Source organism: Pygocentrus nattereri, chromosome 4, assembly GCF_015220715.1.
Source record: "Pygocentrus nattereri isolate fPygNat1 chromosome 4, fPygNat1.pri, whole genome shotgun sequence".
Lineage (NCBI taxonomy): Eukaryota > Metazoa > Chordata > Actinopteri > Characiformes > Serrasalmidae > Pygocentrus > Pygocentrus nattereri.
The window spans coordinates 44,812,807-44,834,628 of record NC_051214.1 but is presented as its reverse complement, the minus strand read 5'-3'; the positions used below and the strand labels follow the sequence as shown (position 1 = coordinate 44,834,628).

At 40.6% G+C, this 21,822-nt stretch overlaps 2 protein-coding genes across 2 annotated transcripts in view; one reads left to right on the top strand and one right to left on the bottom strand.

The window, feature by feature from the left end:
• Positions 1 to 349: 349 nt before the first annotated feature.
• On the top strand, positions 350 to 16,884 carry ndufaf7 (NADH:ubiquinone oxidoreductase complex assembly factor 7). The gene is made up of 10 exons (XM_017695719.2): positions 350 to 646; positions 1,675 to 1,829; positions 2,780 to 2,860; positions 3,017 to 3,127; positions 4,377 to 4,590; positions 4,675 to 4,733; positions 5,008 to 5,121; positions 8,329 to 8,472; positions 12,377 to 12,550; positions 12,815 to 16,884. The coding sequence occupies exons 1-10, from the start codon at positions 532 to 534 to the stop codon at positions 13,037 to 13,039; spliced, it is 1,392 nt and encodes a 463-aa protein (XP_017551208.1). The 5' UTR covers positions 350 to 531; the 3' UTR covers positions 13,040 to 16,884.
• Positions 16,885 to 17,107: 223 nt separating this feature from the next.
• Positions 17,108 to 21,822, bottom strand: part of LOC108426323 (serine/threonine-protein kinase D3) — a 96,487-nt gene continuing 91,772 nt past the window's right edge. The window contains exon 19 of the mRNA XM_017695720.2: positions 17,108 to 20,380. Coding sequence (XP_017551209.1) covers positions 20,207 to 20,380 — 174 coding nt within the window. The 3' untranslated portion in view covers positions 17,108 to 20,206. The remainder of the gene's footprint in view (positions 20,381 to 21,822) is intronic.

The window sequence follows — 21,822 nt, the reverse complement described above, 5'->3', positions numbered from 1 at the left end:
TCCTTTTTTAGTATTACAGGATCTTTCGTCACGTCGTTAAATGGTCATAGTTAAGGGCTGAGTCCCAAATGTTTTGCTTCTCACTATATAGGGCACTACGCAGCTCGTGAAACAAAGGTTTCTGCACGCAAACAGGTAAACATACCTCCAAAAAACACGCCAGTCATTCAACCCCACGATGTCCGACTTTGTTGTTAACTTTTAGTGCTAAATGTTAGGTGTGGAAGTCATAGTTTTTTTGCCCTACATAGTGCACTACGTAGGGAGTAGGGATTCATTTGGGATTCAGCCAGGGATTCACCCAATGAGCGAGAGCTTCTCTAAGCAGAGTTAAACCAATCACAAGACTTCGCAATGGCTACAAACCGAGGGGTCAAGCATGTTTCAGCTGTCGTTTACTCCGGGTTTTGTGCTCTGTGTTTTTAGGGGTTGTTCTAAAAGAGGGTGTTTTATAATCGCAAAGCGTCTGTAGCTTCTGTTGGCCTCCTGAACTCAACTCTAACTGTAACAGTGCTGTAAGTTTAGTTCAAAATGAGGACGTCACTGAGGGTGGTTAGGACTTTTGTCCATTCTTTTACCCCAGCACAGGGTGCCAAGGGGTTTTCAATGCTGCAGTGCCGCTTAGGATATACACAGAAAGCAGTGGGTAAGTGGAGCGTATTATACTTGATGGAAAACATCTGTAGACTTCATACAGGATTTCTATAAGAATCTTACAGTAAAGGATGTCAGTTCCTGTGGTTTACTGTAGGTTGCTATACATGCATTATATGTTGTATAAGAGCACTATGACACAGAGATGAAAATATTATGTATTATTATCATTTTTATGCGCTGTTCAGCCATAACATTAAAACCTTCTCCTTGTTTCTGTGCTCATTGTCCATTTTATCAGCTCCACTTACTGTATAGGAGCACTTTGCTAACCCCCTTTCACCCTGTTCTTCAATGATCAGGACCATCACAGAGCAGGTATAATTTGGGAGGTGGTTCAATTTAAGCACTGCAGTAACACTGATGATATGAGTGGACCACGCAGAGTTTGTAAGCATTGTGTCCACTTACTGTCCACTCTTATAGACACTCCTACCTTGTTGGACCACCTTGTAGATGTAGAGTCACAGCCGATAGCCCATCTGCTGCTGCACAGTTGGTGTTGGTCATCCTCTAGTCCTTCATCAGTGGACACAGGACTCTGCTGGGTGGATATTTTTTGGTGGTGGACTGTTCTCAGTCCTGCAGTGACACTGAGGTTTTTAAAAGCTCTAAAATGAGCCTCTAAATATGATTATACAGGAAATGTTTAGGTCTACTGGGTCAAAAGATGTTTGGTTTTTGTGAGATCATGAGTCATACCCTAATATTTACTGATCAGCTTCATGGCACTGTTGCATTATTGCTAGAAACACGTCACGCAAACAACGTTCAGATGAGTGTGCAGAGGTAAAATAGTCCCAGCAATAAGATTAACAATAATATGCAAGTGAGCACAACTATTAGAGAACATTACTTTATTTACTCTAAATCAGGGTTTCTGAAAGTCATGTTCTGTGTGCCGTGGAGGCCTATAGGCCCATAAGTAACGGCTTACTTCAGAGGTGCACATAACAAACCAAAACATGTCTTTCAAAAAGCTCAGAAATGGTATCTGTTCATCTGTTTTATCCATTTCAGGAGAGTGGGCTGTGATGCCGAGCAGACATTGCTCGATGTCGGTGGAAGGCCGGAGTGACCCATCCATGCTGAGACACCTAACCTCCAAGATCACAGCCACTGGACCTATTACAGTAGCGGAATACATGCGAGAGGTTCTCACAAACCCAGTTTCAGTATGTAGCTGTTTACCTCCCCAGATCTATAGGTAGTTACATCTGTAGTTATTTCTTTCCTGAAGTATAGTGTCGTCGTCTTAGCATATTGTGTTATTGCTTAATCTGTAAAAACACGCATGTAAAGGTCAACCACTTGCACATTCCTGCTGATCTCGTTACGTTAAGGGAGACTTCCACCAATTTCTGCTCTTTTGTTGCATAATTAAATAGTTAAGATGTAAACCAAATCTTTCAGAGTGGTGTAATGTGAATTGAGAAATTTAAAGAGACAGAATTGTTCACAGTGGTGGTGATAGGAACCAGACGTCTGACCCTAAAAGGCACCTCATAGAAAGTTATTATATAAAATGGTTATGAATCTGGGGTCTGGTGCTTGAGACATTGCTTTATGATCGGTTTGTGGTCATAAATGAGAAGTTTTGGCCTCAAATTTGTTAATGGAGAGAGATTCATGCAGTTGTATGTAAAGTAGGATAGTATGTATAGACTGGATAGTAAATAAAAGTGTTATATTTGAGTTGATAAATTTCTCAACGGTGAAGTTGTTTTTTGTTTTTTTTTTTACATCAAACCATTCTGAATGACTTTTTTTTTTTTAATCTCAGAGCTTGAATTATGAAGGAATTTTGAAAACAGGTGGGATTCCCCTTCAAAGATCATACCATTATACAGTGGAAAGCAACAGCGTCCACAAAAAATTTTACATTTTGTAAATGTTCCAGGGTTCGAGTGTCTTTTGTAAATTTTTGCCTAGTTTTTTTAGATCCTCTAAAGTTTTAAATAAATCTTCTAATATATTTGCAGGTTTTGTTTTCTGCTGTACCTCTGCTCCGCTGTTCTCACCTTGTGCACTATAAATGTGAATAACTTTTCAATCACCTCCGAAAATTGTTTTTTTTTTTTTTAATTACAATTTATTCAGTGTGTGATGTGCACCATACCAACAGGGATATTATGTGAAGAATGATATGCTCGGAGCTGATGGAGATTTTATCACGTCACCAGAAATAAGCCAGATCTTTGGCGAGGTAGGTCATTTTGTCTGTGTGGGGATCACAGCTTTGTCCAGTTTTGTGTCACTTTTATATGATTAATAGGAAATCTATAAAGAAATACTCATGGCTTCATTTTCTTGAGTTTGTATTCAGCTCTAAATCATGTTCTCTCTCTTGCTCCTGCTCTAGCTGATCGGTGTCTGGTGTGTGAGTGAGTGGATGGCTGCAGGAAAACCTAAAGCACTTCAGCTCGTAGAACTTGGGCCAGGAAGAGGTTCCCTGACCAGTGACATCCTCAGGGTAAATACGTCTCAGTGCTTTACTAATGTAATGAACTGGTGGGGAAAGTCTGCTTTACCACATTTACCACAAACAAAGAAGCTACTGGTGCTCTCAGAGCAATGGACCGACCACCACAGAGTCCAGACCTCAACATCACTGAATGTGTTTGGGATTAATTGGATGATGAGAAGCAGAAAATACAAAACCAGCTTCTAAGACTGAACTTTGGAGATTCAGGCTTTCTTTGCAAAACTCAGATTAAGAGACCCTTATTAGTCCCACAATGGGGAAATTTCACCTCCGCATTTAACCCATCCGTGAAGTGAAACACCACATACACACTAGTGAGCACACACACACTAGGGGCAGTGAGCACACTTGCCCGGAGCGGTGGGCAGCCCAATCCGCAGTGCCCGGGGAGCAGTTGGGGGTTAGGTGTCTTGCTCAAGGATACCTCAGTCATGGACTGTCGGCTCCGAGGATCGAACCGGCGACTTTCTGGTCACAAGGCTGGATCCCTAACCTCCAGCCCATGACTGCCCCATATGTAGTACTTAATGTAGTTTTAATTTTATGAAATTTATATTTTAAAAATATTCTTACCCATTCTAAGCTCTGACTTCAAAGCCCTAAACAGAGAAAGCCCTTGGTGCTGAATGCTGTCTTTTAGAATGTTACCCAATCATGTGCTTGTTGGGTGTTTCTTTCATATCTAATTGAACACTAGAGGGCGCTGTTCAGTTGCAGACTAGCAAAGCAATGCTTCAAACTTTACACCTAAATGATCTGAATTACTAGCTGTGTTTCTGTATGTTAATTAAAATGTCCAGATGTTTAAACCCAGAGAATACAGCGTTAAGCTGTAAGACAAACAAAGCAGTCCAGACTGTTTAACAAAGCAGTCCTGCTGTTTACAAAAGTTCCATGTTTAATTTTTTTATGAATCATTTATAAATCAAAAGAGTGAAACTTTTTATTTTTTGTCCCCATGGTTAAAGTTAGGGTAAGGTTTAGAAATGTTTAATTGCATATGGGACATAATGATATGAGCCATATGAGCCTTAAAGATACCTCCTATTAGAAATACCCCTCTAAATGATTATTTTGTAATATTTAGCTTATTACTATCTCAATTAATATCCTAGGTTTAAATAGATCCCAACAATACATGCAAACATGTAAGGTAGGGAATATTTGAAACTTATGACCTCATGTCCTGACGAGGCATAAAAACAAGTGTGTGTGTGTGTGTGTGTGTGTGCTCCAGGTTTTCCGTCAGTTGCAGTCGGCTCTAAATGGGGCAGCAGTGTCCATCCACCTGGTAGAGGTCAGTCCAAAGTTAAGCCAGGTCCAGGCTGAATGTCTGACTGGTGAGCGCACTCAGGTGTGTGTCAGTGATAAAGAGGCAGTGTACCACACCGGCACCTCACACACCGGCCTGCCGATCGCTTGGTACCGCAGGGTAGAGGACATCCCCAAAGGTACAACTCGGCTTCATACATGTTCAACAAACAGGTTTAAATATATTAGTTCTCATTATACATGCATCCGTCTCTCATCAATAGGCTTCAGTATATTCTTGGCCCATGAGTTTTTTGATGCTTTACCCATCCACAAGTTTCAGGTAAGACATGGAGAGATTATATTTCTGAATAGCAGTAGATTTTATGTTGATTTACAGTTTAATGGTTAATATTTCATGAGGAATGTGGCATTTAACAAATAATACTGATGGTTTTACATGTGGCATATGTGATGGTTATTATATAATGAAGAAATAACATAATACACATACACTCATATGCAAAAGTTTGGGTGCCCTGGTCAAATGACATCTTTTGTTGATTTCCTAAGCGAAAAATAAGTGATTTTCAAATTGCTAAGGTTATGTTTCATAGAGAACAGACAAGGGTTGGAGAGAGGTGATGGTTGATATTGACCCAGAGGAACCAGAAAAGCTGAGATTTGTGGTTTTCCCTGCTCCTACCCTTGCCTCCACTACACTTATACAAGTGAGTATTCAGACTTTAATACTTATTTTGACTATTACTATAAACTGTATTACTATATACCATTTGGCATACTTTTCCATACTTAGCAACACAAAGCAACCTGATACCAGCTTACTGTTTACACTGTAGTGAATTTGTAACAGAAAACATAAAATCTATTATGCATTTCTATACACTAGTGCTCAAAAGTTTGGAATTACCCATACTGTTTTACCCTCAGGGTACTGTGCACATAGACCACCCTTCATTTATTTAATTTCTAATCAAAACAGCCATTAAGTACATAGTTAATCATTTGTAAGGATATGTTTCTGAGGAGATTAGATATGAGATTGCATAATCCACTTGCATAAGGAAAAGAAGAAAGTCAGTGGAAAATTGAGTTTCCTAAACTGGAGTTAAAAAAAAAAAGAAAAAGCAACAGAAAATGAGTCTCCTAACAACCACCTGGAAGGCCAGATGGACATCAGAACTGTCCCTATCAGATAAACAGCACTTAAAGCCTCCGTCTCTGAGAGAGAGAGGAGAAAATCAAGCTGCTTCAGCTCTGAAAACATCCACAGGTGTTTCTGTCCATCCTTCCACTGTGAGAAGACGACTCAGCACTATGGGTCTGAAAGGATGTGTAGTTGTCAAGAAGACCTCACTGAGAAAAGGAGACGGATGTATCAAACGAAGAAGCTGAACAAGGGACTGACCACACCAGATTCCAGACCTCGTCATCACTCAATGTGTTTGGATTAGTACAGCAAATGATCGACCAACTTCTAAGACTGAACTTTGGAGGTGTGGTTAAATATCCCTGCAGATTTCTTTGAAAAACTGAAAGCAAGTCTCTCAAAAAGAATAGATGTTGGATTGTATATTTCATACATACTATCTCTAGTAGTTGTAGTTTTAATTTTATTAAAAATGTATAATTATATTCTTTATTCTAAACTTTTGAACAGGACTGTAATGATCACAAATAAGTCAAAGTTTGTACATATTCCCCAAGAGTATATGAGCAAGAGAAAGAGCAGCATATCAGCCTGCCAAGATATAAAGGAAAAGAGCGAGATTTCCTCTGAAATCAGACTACCCGTGCAGCATCTGGATTTTATTTGCCTCGTTTATACAGTTTATACATTAGAGATGTGTTTGATCTGGACTGGCTGGGGAAAAATGACAGTCTTTGAATGGGCTGCCAGAGGCTTACATCATGTGTGCAGTGACTGGGAGAAACCCCTGCTTTTAAAGTCGAGCCTCGTGGTTTAATGCCAGGAGTGTGTCTCTAAACGCCGTCTTCCCGCCCTGCTCTGACCTCAAGAAACCATACTGCTTTTGAAATAGAGATTCCTTCTCTCCTTCTTTTAGAAAAGAAGGCATTTGTTTTGCAAATCTTTATCTTTTGTTCTGTAACCAAAATCTCCATCGACCCTTTTCTCTGTTAACACTTTGTCATTAAAGCCAAGATATGTTTGGCATCTGAGGTTTGCTTCTTCATTTTTGCCCTGGAGCTGTGGAACTTATCTAGCTAACACGTAATCAAACCAGTCTAAACCATCACACACTTGCCTCAAAGCATGTTGGGTTGTTAAGTAATACTTTAATAGACTTGTTTATGAATAGAGTTGCTTATGTGGTTCATGACCCTGTATGACATACTGTTATCTATAAAAGTGGACGAAAGTTGGGACATTGTTTTAGGCCTTACGGCAGTACTTTTGTAATAGCTTTCATAATGATATTTTGACTATTAGAGCTTAGCCTTCAGTTTGGGTTCTAAATATAAAAATCTGTTGAAAAACGAGGAAAGAAAACTTGTCTTCGAAAATGCTAATCGCCGTTTTCCATTTTTTAACAAACATGCTTAGAGACGGTTTTCTCATAAAACTTCCCACTCATTAGAAATTAAAAGACAATTGGTTAATTCCACTTTGAGTTCCTAGTTATGCTGGTGGTTATCTGACATGTTAGGTCGGGGGTCAGCAATCCAAATGTTAAGAGGAGCCAATTTGTCCTTCTAATCAAAATTCAAACCACCTTGGGAGCCACAACGTTCTATGTGCACTTACCATCTTGGCTGTAAATAGATGTCTCAGTATGTGCTGATGTGGTAGTATAGAATAAAAAATATAAACAAAAACAAAGACTTACTTTGCTCTGCTTTAAGCTTTAGCTCAGCTATAGCTGTTTTTCTTGCATCTCCGGCAGGAAACCCTTCCTCAAAAGTTGATTCGTTTCTTCTAAAACGTCTTTCAATGTTCAATTTTTACGAGGCTGAAGTTGCTTCTCATTCACCAACTTCTTGTTTGAATTTTTCCGCTCCACCTTAAATGGTGCCTGAGGTGCCAGAATGTGACTACTGCAACAGTTAAGGTGGAACGGGGTAATTTGAACAAGAAGCTGGCGTTTGACAGTTTTTCATTGCAGATTAAACATATCAGGAAACCAGTGTCTCCAAATCATCGATGTCCGTCTTAAAACTTTCTCTTGCCTTTTTGTTAGCTACTGACTAGGTGAGACTCTTGTCTGCATTGCTGTGCCACCAGCAGTTTGCATGTCAACCTTCAGGGTTGAAGGGTGAATAAGCAGTTATACATTAACGCCGATGTTTAAGACCATTTATTGTTAAAACTGGGTTAAAATGATCAGCAAAGCTTCATTTTACTGTGAAGGTGGATTATTTTATTTATTTACTTAAAAAGCTACTTAAATTTCTGCTGTGGAGCCGCAACAGAGCAGTAAAAAAGCCGCGTGCAGCTCCGGTGCTGACCCCTGCATTAGACTTTCAGTTCAGCTCCTGAAGTCCTGACCAATGGGAGAGCTCACTTGGCTGTATCTACCTAGACCACACAGAAAACATTCTTGATTGAATCATGTTCTCTTAGGCATTTAAAGAATTTACACCCTTTTGTATGCACAAAACTTAACAATGCAGTAAGAGTATTATGACAATATCACAGCAAATAAAACAAAGATGATTACATTAAATAAAACATTAAAAATAAAAAGTGCCAAATAATCTTATATTTCACAGAAATCATCTTCTCTGAATGCCTAAAAGACCTTGAGGTTTCCCCAGTATTATTAAAAATCAGTCATAAATAGCTTTGTAGTTCCAGCACAAAAAAAAAGTATCACTTTAAGAGCTGATGTGTTTACAGTGGATTGAGTTCAATATGAATTTGCGTTTTTTTTATTTTTCTTTCCTGTTTCCCACAGGCAGATGACAAGCGAGAGCATGTGGAGGTTTGCCCAGAAGGTGGAGTCATTGTTCAGAACCTGGCCAATCGGATTGTGGAGGATGGAGGTGCCGCACTTATCGCAGACTATGGGCATGATGGGACAAAGATGGACACTTTCAGAGTAAGCTTTTTAAATGAATGATATAATTATGAGCTTTCCTTGCCTTTGGTGGTCATCTAGGCAGCAGTTTGTTTGTCAGTGTGGGGTGGATGCTGGTTTGCCCTCTTTGCCCTCTGCCACTGACTTTAGGAACTTGGGGGTCAAATGTCCTGGGGTGTAATCATTCAGCCTAATGTGACCCATCTGCCTTTCAGAACACAGGATTCTACTAGTAGATGTGTTTGTGTAGGGGTTCAGGGCAAAGTGATTGATGTAAAGCAATAGTTTAGTGAAAAACCATTCTGACATTTAAATACATCAGGCTTATGTAGTTAACAAATAATGGAAGCTTACACAATGTGGCATCATTGCAAACTGCATGCCTAAATCACATACTTATCTCAAATCATGTTAAGTGTTTAAGTAATCACAAATAAACTTAAGAATAGATCAAAGTAAGATTTCAGTGTTGTGTAAGTCTTAGGCAACCAAGAATATTGTTTAAAGCTGTTTATCTAGATTAAATGTGTTTAGACAAAGCAGTGCTTACTGCTCAGCTACATAGATTCATAAATAATTTTCTGAAACTGTTGCACAGTACTGTTAGTTAGACGTAGTCCATCCATCCATCCAACCATCCATTATCTTCCGCTTCTCCGGGGTTCGGGTCGCGGGGGCAGCATCCTAAGCAATGAGGCCCAGACCTCCCTTTCCCCAGCCACTTCCACTAGCTCTCCAAGGGGGATTCCGAGGCGCTGCCAGGCCAGCTGGGCGATATAGTCACGCCAGCGTGTCCTGGGTCTTCCCCGGGGTCTCCTCCCAGGTAGACTCCCGAGGGAGGTGTCCAGGAGGCATCCTAACCAGATGCCCGAACCACCTCAGCTGGCTCCTCTCGACGTGAAGAAGCAGCGGCTCTACCCCGAGTCCCTCCCGGATGACCGAACTTCTCACCCTATCTCTAAGGGAGAGTCCAGACACCCTCCAGAGGAAACTCATTTCGGCCGCTTGTATTCGCGATCTTATTCTTTCGGTCATTACCCAAAGCTCATGACCATAGGTGAGGGTGGGAACGTAGATCAACTGGTAAATCGAGATCCTTGCCTTAAGGCTCAGCTCTTTCTTTACCACAACAGACCGGTAAAGAGGCCGCATCACTGCTGACCCAGCACCAATCCGCCTGTCAATCTCCCGCTCCCTTGTACCATCACTCGTGAACAAGACCCCGAGATACTTGAACTCCTCCACTTGAGGCAAGAGCCTATCCCCGACCCAGAGAGGGCTCTCCACCCTTTTCCGCCTGAGAACCATGGTCTCGGATTTAGGGGTACTGATTCTCATCCCAAACAGCAGCGATGTTACCCTGAGGTCACCAAACCCAGACACCCTCCATCCCCTGACTGCGCCTAGAAATTCTATCCATAAAAATTATGAATAGAATCGGTGACAAAGGGCAGCCCTGACGGAGTCCAACTCTCACTGGGAACGGGTCTGACTTACTGCCGGCTATGTGAACCAAACTCCAGCTTTGTTTGTACAGTGCCTGAATGGCTCGTAGCAAAGTGCCATGTACCCCATCCCCCCGATGCATCTCCCACAGAATACCCCAGGGAACACAGTCGAATGCCTTCTCCAGATCCACAAAGCACATGTGGACTGGTTGGGCAAACTCCCATGAACCCTTCAGAATCCTGGAGAGGGTGAAGAGTCCAGTGTTCCACGACCAGGGCGGAACCCGCACTGCTCCTCCTGGATCCAAGGTTCAACTATAAGCCAGACTCTCTTCTCCAGTACCCCTGCATAGACCTTACCAGGGAGGCTGAGGAGTGTGATTCCCCTGTAGTTGGAACACACCCTCCGGTCCCCTTTTTTAAAAAGAGGCACCACCACCCCAGTCTGCCAATCCAGTGGCACCGCACCTGATGTCCACGCAATGTTGAAAAGGCGTGTCAGCCAAGACAGCCCCACAACATCCAGAGCCTTGAGGAACTTCTCATCCACCCTTGGAGCCTTGCCACCAAGGAGCTTCTTAATTACCTTACCGACTTCGGCCTCAGTAATGGACAAGCCTATTCCCATGTCCCCAGACTCTGCCTCCTCACTGGAGAATGTGTCGGTGGGATTGAGAAGGTCCTCAAAGTATTCCTTCCACCGCCCAATGACGTCTTCAGTTGAAGTCAACAGCACACCATCTCCACTATATACAGTGCTAGTGGCACACTGCTTTCCCCTTCTGAGTCGCTTGACGGTTTGCCAGAATCTTTTTGGAGCCGACTTAGTCACTTTCCACTTTTCCACTCACCAAACTCCTCCCATACACGGGTTTTTGCCTTGGCGACGACTGAAGCCGCAGATCGCTTGGTCTGTCGATACCTGCCAGCTGCCTCTGGTGTCCCACAGGCCAACCATGCTCGGCATCTCTCACCTGGGGTGTCCACCACTGGGTTTGAGGATTACCGCCCCGACAGGCACCAACTACCTTATGGCCACAGCTACAGTCAGCCGCTTCAACAATGGAGGACCCATTCTGAGTCAATGTCCCACACCTCCCCCGATATCTGGTCAAAGTTCTGATGGAGGTGTGAGTTGAAGATCAATCTGACAGGTTCTTCTGCCAGACGTTCCCAGCAAACCCTCACTATACGTTTCAGCTTGCCTGGTCTGACCGGCATCTTCCCCCACCACCTGATCCAACTCAGCACCAGGTGGTGATCAGTTGACAGCTCAGCTCCTCTCTTTACCCGAGTGTCCATAACACATGGCCGCAAGTCCGATGACACGACTACAAAGTCAATCATTGAACTGCGGTCTAGGGTGTCCTGGTGCCATGTGCACTTATGGACATCCTTGTGTTCAAACATGGTGTTCGTGATGGACAAACTGTGGTTTGCACAGAAGTCCAAAAACTGAACACCACTCGGGTTCAGATCAGAGAGGCCATTCCTCGCAATCACACACCTCCAGGTCTCACTGTCATTGCCCATGTGGGCGTTGAAGTCCCCCAGTAGGACAATAGAATCTCCAGGAGGAGCACTTTCAAGCACCCTTCCCAAGGACTCTAAGAAGGCTGGGTACTCTGAACCGCTGTTCGATGCATAAGCACAGACAGCAGTCAGGACCCGTTCCCCAACCCAAAGGCGTAGGGAAGCTACCCTCTCGTCCACCAGAGAAAACCCCAACATACAGGCACAGAGTCAAGGGGCTATGAGAAAGCCCACACCTGCCCGCTGCCTCTCACCATGGGCAACTCCAGAAAAGAATAAAGTCCAGCCCCTCTCAAGGAGATTGGACCCAGAGCCCAAACTGTGTGTTGAGGTGAGCCCGACTATATCTATATCCGACTATATCTCTCAACCTCGCGCACCAGCTCAGGCTCTTTCCCCGCCAGTGAGGTAACGTTCCAAGTTCCAAAAGCCAGTTTCAGCAACCGAGGATCAGAACGCCAAGGCCCACGCCTTCGGACACTGCCCAATCCACAAAGCACCGAACCCCTACTACTGCCCCTCCCATTGGTGGTGGGTCGATGGGAGGGGGGACTCATGTAACTCCTTCGGGCTGGGCCCGGCCGGGCACCATGAGTAAATGCCCGGCTGGCGAGCCCCTCCCCCAGGCCTGGCTCCAGGGTGGGGCCCCGGTAACCCTGTTCCGGGCAGGGTACACAAGTCCTGTTTTTGTCTTTTCATAAGCGTTATTATGGATCACACTTTGTCTGACCTGTCACCTAGGACCAGTTTGCCATGGGAAACCCTACCAGGAGCTTTTGCTCCAGACAACATAGCTCCTAGGATCATTCAAGCACGTAAACCCCTCCACCACGATAAGGTGGTGATCCATGGAGAGGGTTAGACGTAGTAAGTAAAGCTATTAAAGAAAGGCGGCATTTAGAAAGTGTTCTGAAATATTTCTAAGTGACTTTATTCCTCTGCAGGGCTTCAGGGGCCATAAACTGCATGATGTTCTGCTGGCTCCTGGTACTGCAGATCTGACCGCAGACGTAGACTTCAGCTATCTGAGGAGGATGGCTGGAGGTGACGTCGTCTGTCTGGGACCAATCACACAGAGAACCTTCTTGAAGAACATGGGCATCGATACACGCTTACAGGTCTGAATTAATAGCCATGAATGCATAATTATATTGTATTGTATTATTTATTCTATTTTATATATATATATATATATATATATATATATATATATATAATGTGTGTGTGTGTGTGTGTGTGTGTGTGTGTGTGTGTGTGTGTGTGTATAGCATTACTGTGTCCACAATCTATCACAATCGCTCAGTAAAATGCATTTTGTTCTGTAAAAATGTTTTCCAGTCTTTTGTAAGTGCGGTGCTCACCTCTGTGGTGCTCTTATTAAGGTCTTGTTGAGGAACTGCCATGATGCCTCTACACGAGCTCAGCTCATTCAAAGCTATGACATGCTGACCAACCTTGAGAAAATGGGCCAGAGGTTCCAGTTCTTCTCTCTGCTGTCTCGCAGCCGGCTGGCTGAGCCGCAGGAGGAGGGAGAGGGGCTGAAGAGGAGAAAGAAAGGCAGAGTGCCGCTTCCTGTGGCTGGATTTTCTGAACTTGGCCTGCAGTGAGGGCCACAGCACTCAAATGGACAAAAGTATGAATTAAAACTCATCAGTTCTCAGAAACTGGACATGCATTGGGCAATAAGTTTCTCCACTGACCGTTTCTGTTTTGGAAATGTTGCTGTCTCCTGGAGTGCAAACAGATTTCGGCAAATGTGATTTGGAGTTGAATGTCCAAGTTGTTTCGCCACGTGACTTTATGGTGAATAGAGCACTGTGACTGTGCTCGTCTTCCTTATCTGTGGTGGAGAAAAGTTTTCTTAAATTAAATCTGGTTTTATAAAGGGTTTAAAAAACTTTCTCTTACAGTGCTGCATACACGAAAGCTTGCATAAGTTGGGTAACTCAGTTGATCAGATTATGAAAGCAACATGCTTCTAAATGGGTGGAAAGCACTACACAATGCAGGCCTGTGATGCCCAAGACTGGGCTGAATAGTAGGCTTCACTGTGTGATTAAAGTAGATGTGCTGAATAATAATAATAAGAAATGAGTTTGGAGCAAGAAAATTTTGAGCTGTATGGATCAGAAATAGTATCTTGTAATCAATGCAGACTTCTGGCTACCAATGTGGTGTAATTAAACGGGAATTCTGATTCCCATCCCCACCCCCCACCCCCCACTCAAGCTTTGAGATGTAATCCAAGGCTTTAAGAGTGGATAAATTTGAAATGATTCATTGTAGAGAAAATTCCCCACTCATATTTTTTTACAGTGATGGTGATCAGAACCAGGGGTTGCGATGGTATTTACAGTGCCATTTTATTTGCTATTCAAAATGACCAATGAACCTACACAGGTATATACAGGCGTCTCCTCATTTGTAATGTTGATTATAGTAAAATAGTGAAAAAATAAGATTTCTTTGTAAACTAATTTTCTTACAACAGCCTCTCCATGAGTCGACCCTGAGGGAGAAGCGGCTTAGAAAATGGATGGATGGAGGCCAAAACGTTAACTCAAAACTATCATCAAACAATGTCTCTGGAATCAGGCAATATATTTGGAACCATTTCATAGAATAACTGGCTGTGAGGGGGCTTTTAGTCTCCAACTGAGCATTTCACATAAAACTTAATGAATTTGTTTAAATCTAAATTATTGAGTTTTTAATGATTGAGAAATTTTGAAAAATTGGTGGAATTGTCCTATAACAGTTATAGAGTTGAAAATTTCTCATTTCTACACAGGTGGAAGAAGGCTGTTCTAGTAATATTGTTAGAGATTCAATAGTGACATGTTTTTTTTTTTTATTATTTATAGTTCCACTTAAGTAGGAGGCAAGATACTTAATCACTGACATCTTTACACAGTGCCTTCTTTTACCTGTGTCTGTCACCTGGATTGGCTAATACATATAGATGTGTGCCATCACTCTAACAGTGGACATTAATTTCATGTTTCTGTATGAACTGCACTCAGTATCTACATACTGTACATCAGTGGGCCTATAATGGAGCCTGGTGGGACACCACATTTTACTTTCATACATATAGAAAATTTGCTGATGTATTTACACAAATGAGTAGTACGGGACTTTGTGCAGCTGAACACTTTGTTATATATTTGATATATATCAAATATAAAATCTATATTAGGTCCAAAAGGTGAATTTCATGGTCAGTGAAGCAAGCTTTCAGCGTCCATGGCTCAGATGAAGAGAGACAGTCTAGCTGAGGTGAAGGAGCCCCCGGCTCCGTCTGCTGCGGGTGGAAACCATTACTGGCCCACGTGGAGTCGCTACATCTGTTAGTCATTTAGCTGGAGTAGGGTAGCTCATGCACACTCACACATATGCTTATTCACTGCCTGCTGGTTTATGTCCTGACAGCAGCAGCAAACATATATGCTCCTCACTGTTTCAGTAGCAATTAAAATATACAATTACAGCAGCCTCCCATCAACAGGGAACTCACAATCAACAAGCCACAATGGCCGTTGGGGGTAGGGGTCTCTAGGAAGTCTATTTAAGTTAAAGTCTATTTATTTTAAGGATGCAGATTAGTCTCATGGCTTAAACAATAACGGCTTGCTTCGTCTGGAGTAAGGAGAAATTTCTGTAAATTTGATTTCTTGCTTGAACCATTGCTTCCACGTTAGACCAATAAGTAAAAGAAATCAGCTTTAAGACCATTTAAATAAACTCGATGCTCTATTCTGTCACAAAGACTCAACTACAAAGTCAGTTTTGCATCAAACGTGGAAAACTGGTAGCAAGCCGAGTAAGGCAGGCAAGGCGTCATTACCCAGCAGTACTGGCTTCTTCCCTACAGTCCTCTGTTCATTTAACATGAGGCCCATTGGGAGCAGCTTGAAGTAACCACAGAGTAGAGCAGTTCTCCACTACAGAGGCTATGATCAAGAGTTTCTTCAAGCTTCAGTTTAAAAGACCTTGGCCACAGTCATATTGGACCGTTTTAGACCAGTTTAGCCTTATTTTCTTTTCATTGCCTTAATGTTGTGGCAGTCCTCTGGATAGGGCAAGACACACGGCTCTACTTGTAACTCCATTTGAAGTCCTGTGCTGTATGAGTTATTAGGTCACAGTAAGAATTCACACCATTGGCAACGATGTGTTGAACTGGCTAAATGCTTAATTAGCTTCTGTAGCGGTGCTGCATTAAACTCTATTAGTGAGATCTTCTGAAAGCCGCTTTGGAGTGGGCTTCTGTTAGCTGGTGAATGCCGAAAGCCTGATGGCTAATGTTACTGATGGGAAACTGAATATCTTACTGCAGCTGTAAAATGTCTTTAAGCTATCGTTACAATGAAGAGAACGGATTCATCAGTGACAGGAACGACTTGGATAAGGATGACAAAAAGCTAAAAGCTACAGTTTACTAGTTAACGTTAACTATATGTAGATTTCTTGCCTCAGTTTGCCACTTTTCTTTGGCAGGAAATGTGAACACGTCTTTGGCCTCAACTTTGAGCTGAATAAATTTTCCTTATGATTTTGTTTAATTGTTGCAGTAAGAGTTACACTAACGGATGTACTGGTTGTATTTTATTAGCCTGTAGCTCGGTAGCTAGGCTAGCAGTCAGGACTGGTTGACACCACAGGGATTACCATTGGTTGTATCAGAGTCGGTTCATGAGGAGCCTGGTCTCTTCTTATTTCCCCAGTTATATCAAAAAACAGGACTGCAACAGTGGGTGCCCACAAGTAAGTCCTCAAAAATTGTGGTGAATCGAGCTAAACAAATAAAAATGAAAAGTTAAAATAGTTTTTAATCACTCGCCCAGAACTTCCCTTTAATTTTAAAATGTAGAAGGATGTATTTCACTAAAAAAAGCAAGAATTTACTTGTATGTTTCCTTTTTTTCTACTGCAGTACATTAGCTTTACTGCTCCTGAGTGCCGATTGGTTGGTGAGCGATGCAGCTCATTGGCTGTTCATGCTCACTGATGTCATGGCCTTATATGAGGCACCATTTAGACTCATATAACTCGAGTTTAAAAGTTCTTAAAAATCTGACAGCTGTGTTAAAATGTTTTATGCTGTTCTGTGTTCAGGATAGGATTGTATTATTTTGTACTAAAATTGTTTAAGCATTTATAAACTATGATTTTGCTCAAATGCGGCATCTTAACCCATTCAGTTTGGACTCTATAAGAGTTTTAGAAACCCGGGAGACATGCAGAGAGAGAGACTTACAGAGTGGTAATTCTCCTCTCTACAAGTTCTCTGGTTGTATGATCTAATTGCAGAATGCATGCTGGGTACTTTAGTGAGAAAACATTGATGAGAGAAAACATGAAAATTATATAAATGGTGAAATCTCCCAAAACAGATGCACTCCAGAACACTGTGTAACACAACAAACAACATTAAAGGCACATATCCTTATTTTTCTTGTATTTTTCTTTCTTTTTTTTTTCCTTGAGGAAACCGGAACGTTTTGTTTTCCAAAATATAGTCCCTTTAAATGCTTTTAGGCCAGGCAACTGGCCAATGATCTAGAAATACTAATGATGTCTGTCATCGTGATTCATAACAATGACAATAAGATACTGCCACACTGCCCAACCCTAATTCACACCTGTGCATAGCAATAAATACTGCAAAGCTGTAAAGAGGAAGGTTTTATTAGATATGTAAATACTAAAATATACAAAACAGTGACTGTTGCCAGTCCCATGGCAACCCAGACTTACAATGATTCTCAGGATCACATCGTCATCTTCCTTACGTGCTACAAAAACATGGCATGTCTTACCTCCACCCAGCTTATCAGACTGTCTTCTGAAGCATGAACTCAACTCACAGGAAGCACAACATGGCTCCCAAACCTCTGTCCTCAATTTCCCCCCATTGAATTATCCAGACGTTTTTCCATGACATTTGCATTGAGCTAATACTGTCTAAACAAGTATTTTAAATTAGCATCATATTTTACACACCTCCATTCTACTGAAATCCCTCTAAATTTGGGCTTTAGGGAATGAATCACATAAAAAAATGAGAGAAACAACAGGGAAAAGACATGCTGCACACTATGAGTGAAAATAAACAGTCCTCTTTCTTCATAATTCACTGCACTCACCAGGGACAGGGCTTCAGAATGCATCCTTCAATTTTAGAAAAGATCCAATAAAAACGTCTTAATAGAAATTAATACTATAATGAATAACGTTAAAGGGATTTTAAGGTTACAGTATAAAGACCACATGTCCTGAGGGTGAATAGAATGTGAACTTAAATGCTAGTCAAAAGTGAAACAGCCCAAATATGGCTTACAGTTGGTTTGTAATGTCTCTGTCAGTAAGCTAATACGTGACAATAGGGACACTAAAGCAGCAGGAGACGCACCATCTATTCATAAATCACCACTGTGAAACTGGAAAATGAAAATTCATTGAGTAATTCTCATACATTTCTGTGATCCAGTGAAACAAGCCTATGTTAGAAGAAAAGAAAAAAAAAAAAACCCAACACTTTTCAGAAACACTGCGGACACCAGGCCCTTCAGCATCAGTCTGCTTTCTGCTGGACCGTAGCACAGTGATGGTGAAGAGATCCCCAAAGAAAAATCGGAATATATTGCAATAGGCTGGAATTTTCAATATATTGCAGTTTTGTACAGGGAGGAATACAGTGTTAGTTCAAGAAAAAAAGTACAGCACGCTTTCCGATTATGAAACCAGTCCCAAACTATCACAGTGAGTGTAGCTCTACAGGGCTATCATAACATCAAAAAAGAACGTCCTCAAAACAACACAAACCAAAACCAAACAAAGGAAAATTAGACACAATTTTGGTCAAACAAAATAATCTCAGTATTTATGATCAATAACCCAACCAAACCATCAAATCTATAGTGTTTAAATTGGGGAATTCTCAGGTTGTTTCAGTCAAATCAACTCCATTTGTTTTCCTTCGTATCTCAGCTGCAGAGGACGAAGATTATTTTTAAACTTGCCAGCAACTTGCAGCCTTTTCCAGGAGACATCAGAAGCTTATGAAATGTGTGGAAAACTGTTTGAACTATTAAAAAAAATCTCATGATTACAACTTACCTCATAAGTATGGCTTAATAACTTATCTCATAATATAACTTACTGTGTCATGGTTGAATAATTGACTTACTCATAATGAGATTTTCTCATACCTGACTCTCCCGTCATATTTCTGACTTATGAGATATCTCAATTAAAATCTACTGTCTCATAATCATTACTTAGTATCTCATTGTGACATAAACAGTACGTTGATTATCATTATGAGCTACTAAGTCATAATTATTTCTTGTTATTATGACTGGCTCATTTCTCCAGTCTGCAGAAACAGGCTCTCAAAAAAGATTATGTGTGAAAGAATGAAAAAAACTGATACATTGATGGTTCTGATTGGCCACTATGGCCATCTAAAGCCATATCTTAATGCCATGGCATGTATGAAAGACCATTTGCACCATTAAACCACTTAGCAGCTCATACTAACGAGAAAGTTTCTCACAACTATGAGATACAATCTCACATTTACAAGATACTTTATTACTTTCTTACAACTCATAAAAATTATGACTTTCTATTTTACCTCGCAGTTCCGATGAGAAATAATTGTGAGAATCTCACAATATAACATACTATTTAAAAAATTTACTCTCATAACGAGATTTTCTCATATATATGACGTACTGTATCATAATTATGAGTATCTTAGAATTATCTCACAACACCTCATAATTAAGTTTTAATATCAGTATCAGACAGTATCTCATTATTGTAAGATATTTTCTCGTAACTTTATTTTCCAATTAGCCTAAACAGGCTCCCGTAAATGTGCCTGTTGGCATCAATGAGAAAAAAACTGATGCCTTGATGCATCTGACTGGTCACTATGTTCACTTAGACTGGTAATGTATTTTATGTTAAGCCATATTTTTAGGCCGTGTCATTGGAGTTTTCCACACATGAGTGTAGATGTTTATCGTTCTTATTCTCTTCATTTCGCCATAGCCTCAGTCTCCTTAGCCCTACTGCATACACATGCTCTGTGTTCCAGTTCAGAATCAATACTCCTCATACACCTCCAGCATACTACTTCCTCTACACAAAAAAAGAACTTATTAAAATATCAATATTGTGTATAACATCGAATTTCTGTAAATTGTGTAACACTCACAATGAAAGTAGAAAAATATAGCTTTACAGGCTACAAAGCTCCCATTTAGTCCACCTCATGTGGGTTTGGTCCAAACTCATAGTGCCTTGTGTGGGTGGAGTGTGGCAGTGCAAATGTTTATTACTGTTAAAAGGAGAATTCCCAAACACTCCTCACTCTGGCTCGAGAGACTTGTAAGTTATAGATTGCTGAAAAGGCGGCAAGTGAAGAGAGAGAGAGAGAGAGAGAGAGAGAGAGAGAGAGAGAGAGCGAGGGAACGCCACATCATGTCTCTGGAATGTAATGAAAGGAAAACAGCCTGAAGACGCGCATTGTGCCCTTGCACTGGTTTCCCACAGTACTGAGCTACTCTTCACAGTTGCTACGTGGGTAATTACTTCCTGTTCACATTCACTTTAAGCGTCATCAGAACATGACGGCAGGTACTTTTCCACTTCATACTCCCAGTCTCTGCAGTGGCTAGGGTGAAGGGCCAGAGCACCTTTAGAGCAGCATTAGCCCTTCTATCTCTTTCTGAAACAGGTGTATTAAGTCCTCCTGGCCACTAGGGGTCCTCCTCCATATCATCCAGGTTAGGCGCCATAATGAAGTGCTTTGGATAGGGCAGACGCCTCTCATCGGCATATTCCTCCCAGCGTGCATCGTCACTTTCGTGAGTGATGTAGCGCTCTCCTCTCCGAGTTTCAAAGTCTCGAAGATCCAGCCATGTCTGATAGTCCTATGAGAATTAGAGTGAAGTAGATTTTTAAGTAGAGTAAAACAGATTGAAATAGATTTTAAAGCGCATTTTTATGTAGAGTAAAGCACAGTAAAGTAGATTTTGAAGTACAGTAGATTTTTAAGTAGTGTAAATCAAAGTAAAGTAGATTTTATAATTGAGTAAAATAGACTTTAAAGTAGAGTAATGCAGAGTATAGTAGATTTTTAAATAAGGCAGAGTAAAGTAGATTTTAAGTAGATTTTAAAGTAAAGCAGAGTAAAGTAGTTTTTGAAGTAAAGGACATTTTAAAGTAAAGTAGATTTAAGTAGAGTTAAGCAGAGTTTAAAGTAGAGTAGATTTTTAAATAAAGCAAAGTGAAGTCGGTTCTAAAGTAGATTGTAGAGTTAAGGTTAGTAAATTTTAAAGTAGTTTTCAGTAAAGCAGAATAAAGTAGATTTTAAAGTACAGTAGGTTTAAAGTAGATTTTAAAGAAGAGTAAAGCAGATTAGATGTCAAAGGAAAGTAGATTTTAAAGTAAAGTAGATTTTAATGTAGAGTAAGGTAGATTTTTAAGTAAACTAGATTTATATTAAAGTTGATTTCAGAGTAAAGAAGATTTTTAAGTAGATTTTAAAGCAGAATAAATTAGATTTCAAAGTAAAGTAGATTTTATAGTAGAATAAAGTAGATTTTAAAATAAAGTAGATTTACAGTTAGTAATATCACTGCACTGCAAAAAATGGTATCTTGTCGATATCTCTAATATTTCTCATTTTAAGATGGTTGTGGGAATATTATACAATTATTTAACTAATTTTTAAAAGTATTTTCAGGAACACTTTTTATTTCAAGCATTAAAGTACTGATTTAAGACAATTTAAAACACATTTTTGTTTATTAAAAACTTTCCCTAGCATTAAGCTTATTTCAAGAACTTTTGTACCAAATGAGGTTTCAAGCCCTTAATTGGCCAGGGCCTGCCAGCGGGCCCAACATTTTATACATTCTATAATATAAGAACAGTTCAGCCAGTTTGCATTGAAGTTCCTGTGGATAATGAATGATAAGCCTTAGTATGTAATAAGCCTGGGATTTTAAAGGGTTAAAATGCTTAAACAAAATTTTCTCATAAAAATAATTTTTCTGGATGGCCCTGATTAACCCACTTAAGTGCAATAACTAAGCTTAGTGTATAAAGGAAAAAGGCCACATAAACTTTTCTGATTGGTCAGCAGTGATGAAATTTTGTTTTATAGTTTGGTTAAACATTACACATCTGAATTTTTTACACTTGAAGTTCAGATTTCTATTGTTTTGTTAAAAATCCGGAGTACGACATAAACAGAAGAATTACTCACCGGTAAAATAGTATTTTTTTAGCTATATGCTTTGATCCATTTGAAATATTTATTCAGATTTGTGTTCAGGCAAGCTCAGAGAATATATGGACTCAAGGAATT

Coding starts and splice junctions, on each gene's coding strand:
- ndufaf7 (XM_017695719.2), top strand. CDS start 532: ATGAGGACGTCACTGAGGGTGGTTAGGACTTTTGTCCATTCTTTTACC. Junction 4,591..4,674: donor GGTAGAGGACATCCCCAAAG/GTACAACTCGGC, acceptor TCTCATCAATAG/GCTTCAGTATATTCTTGGCC. Junction 12,551..12,814: donor GCATCGATACACGCTTACAG/GTCTGAATTAAT, acceptor GCTCTTATTAAG/GTCTTGTTGAGGAACTGCCA.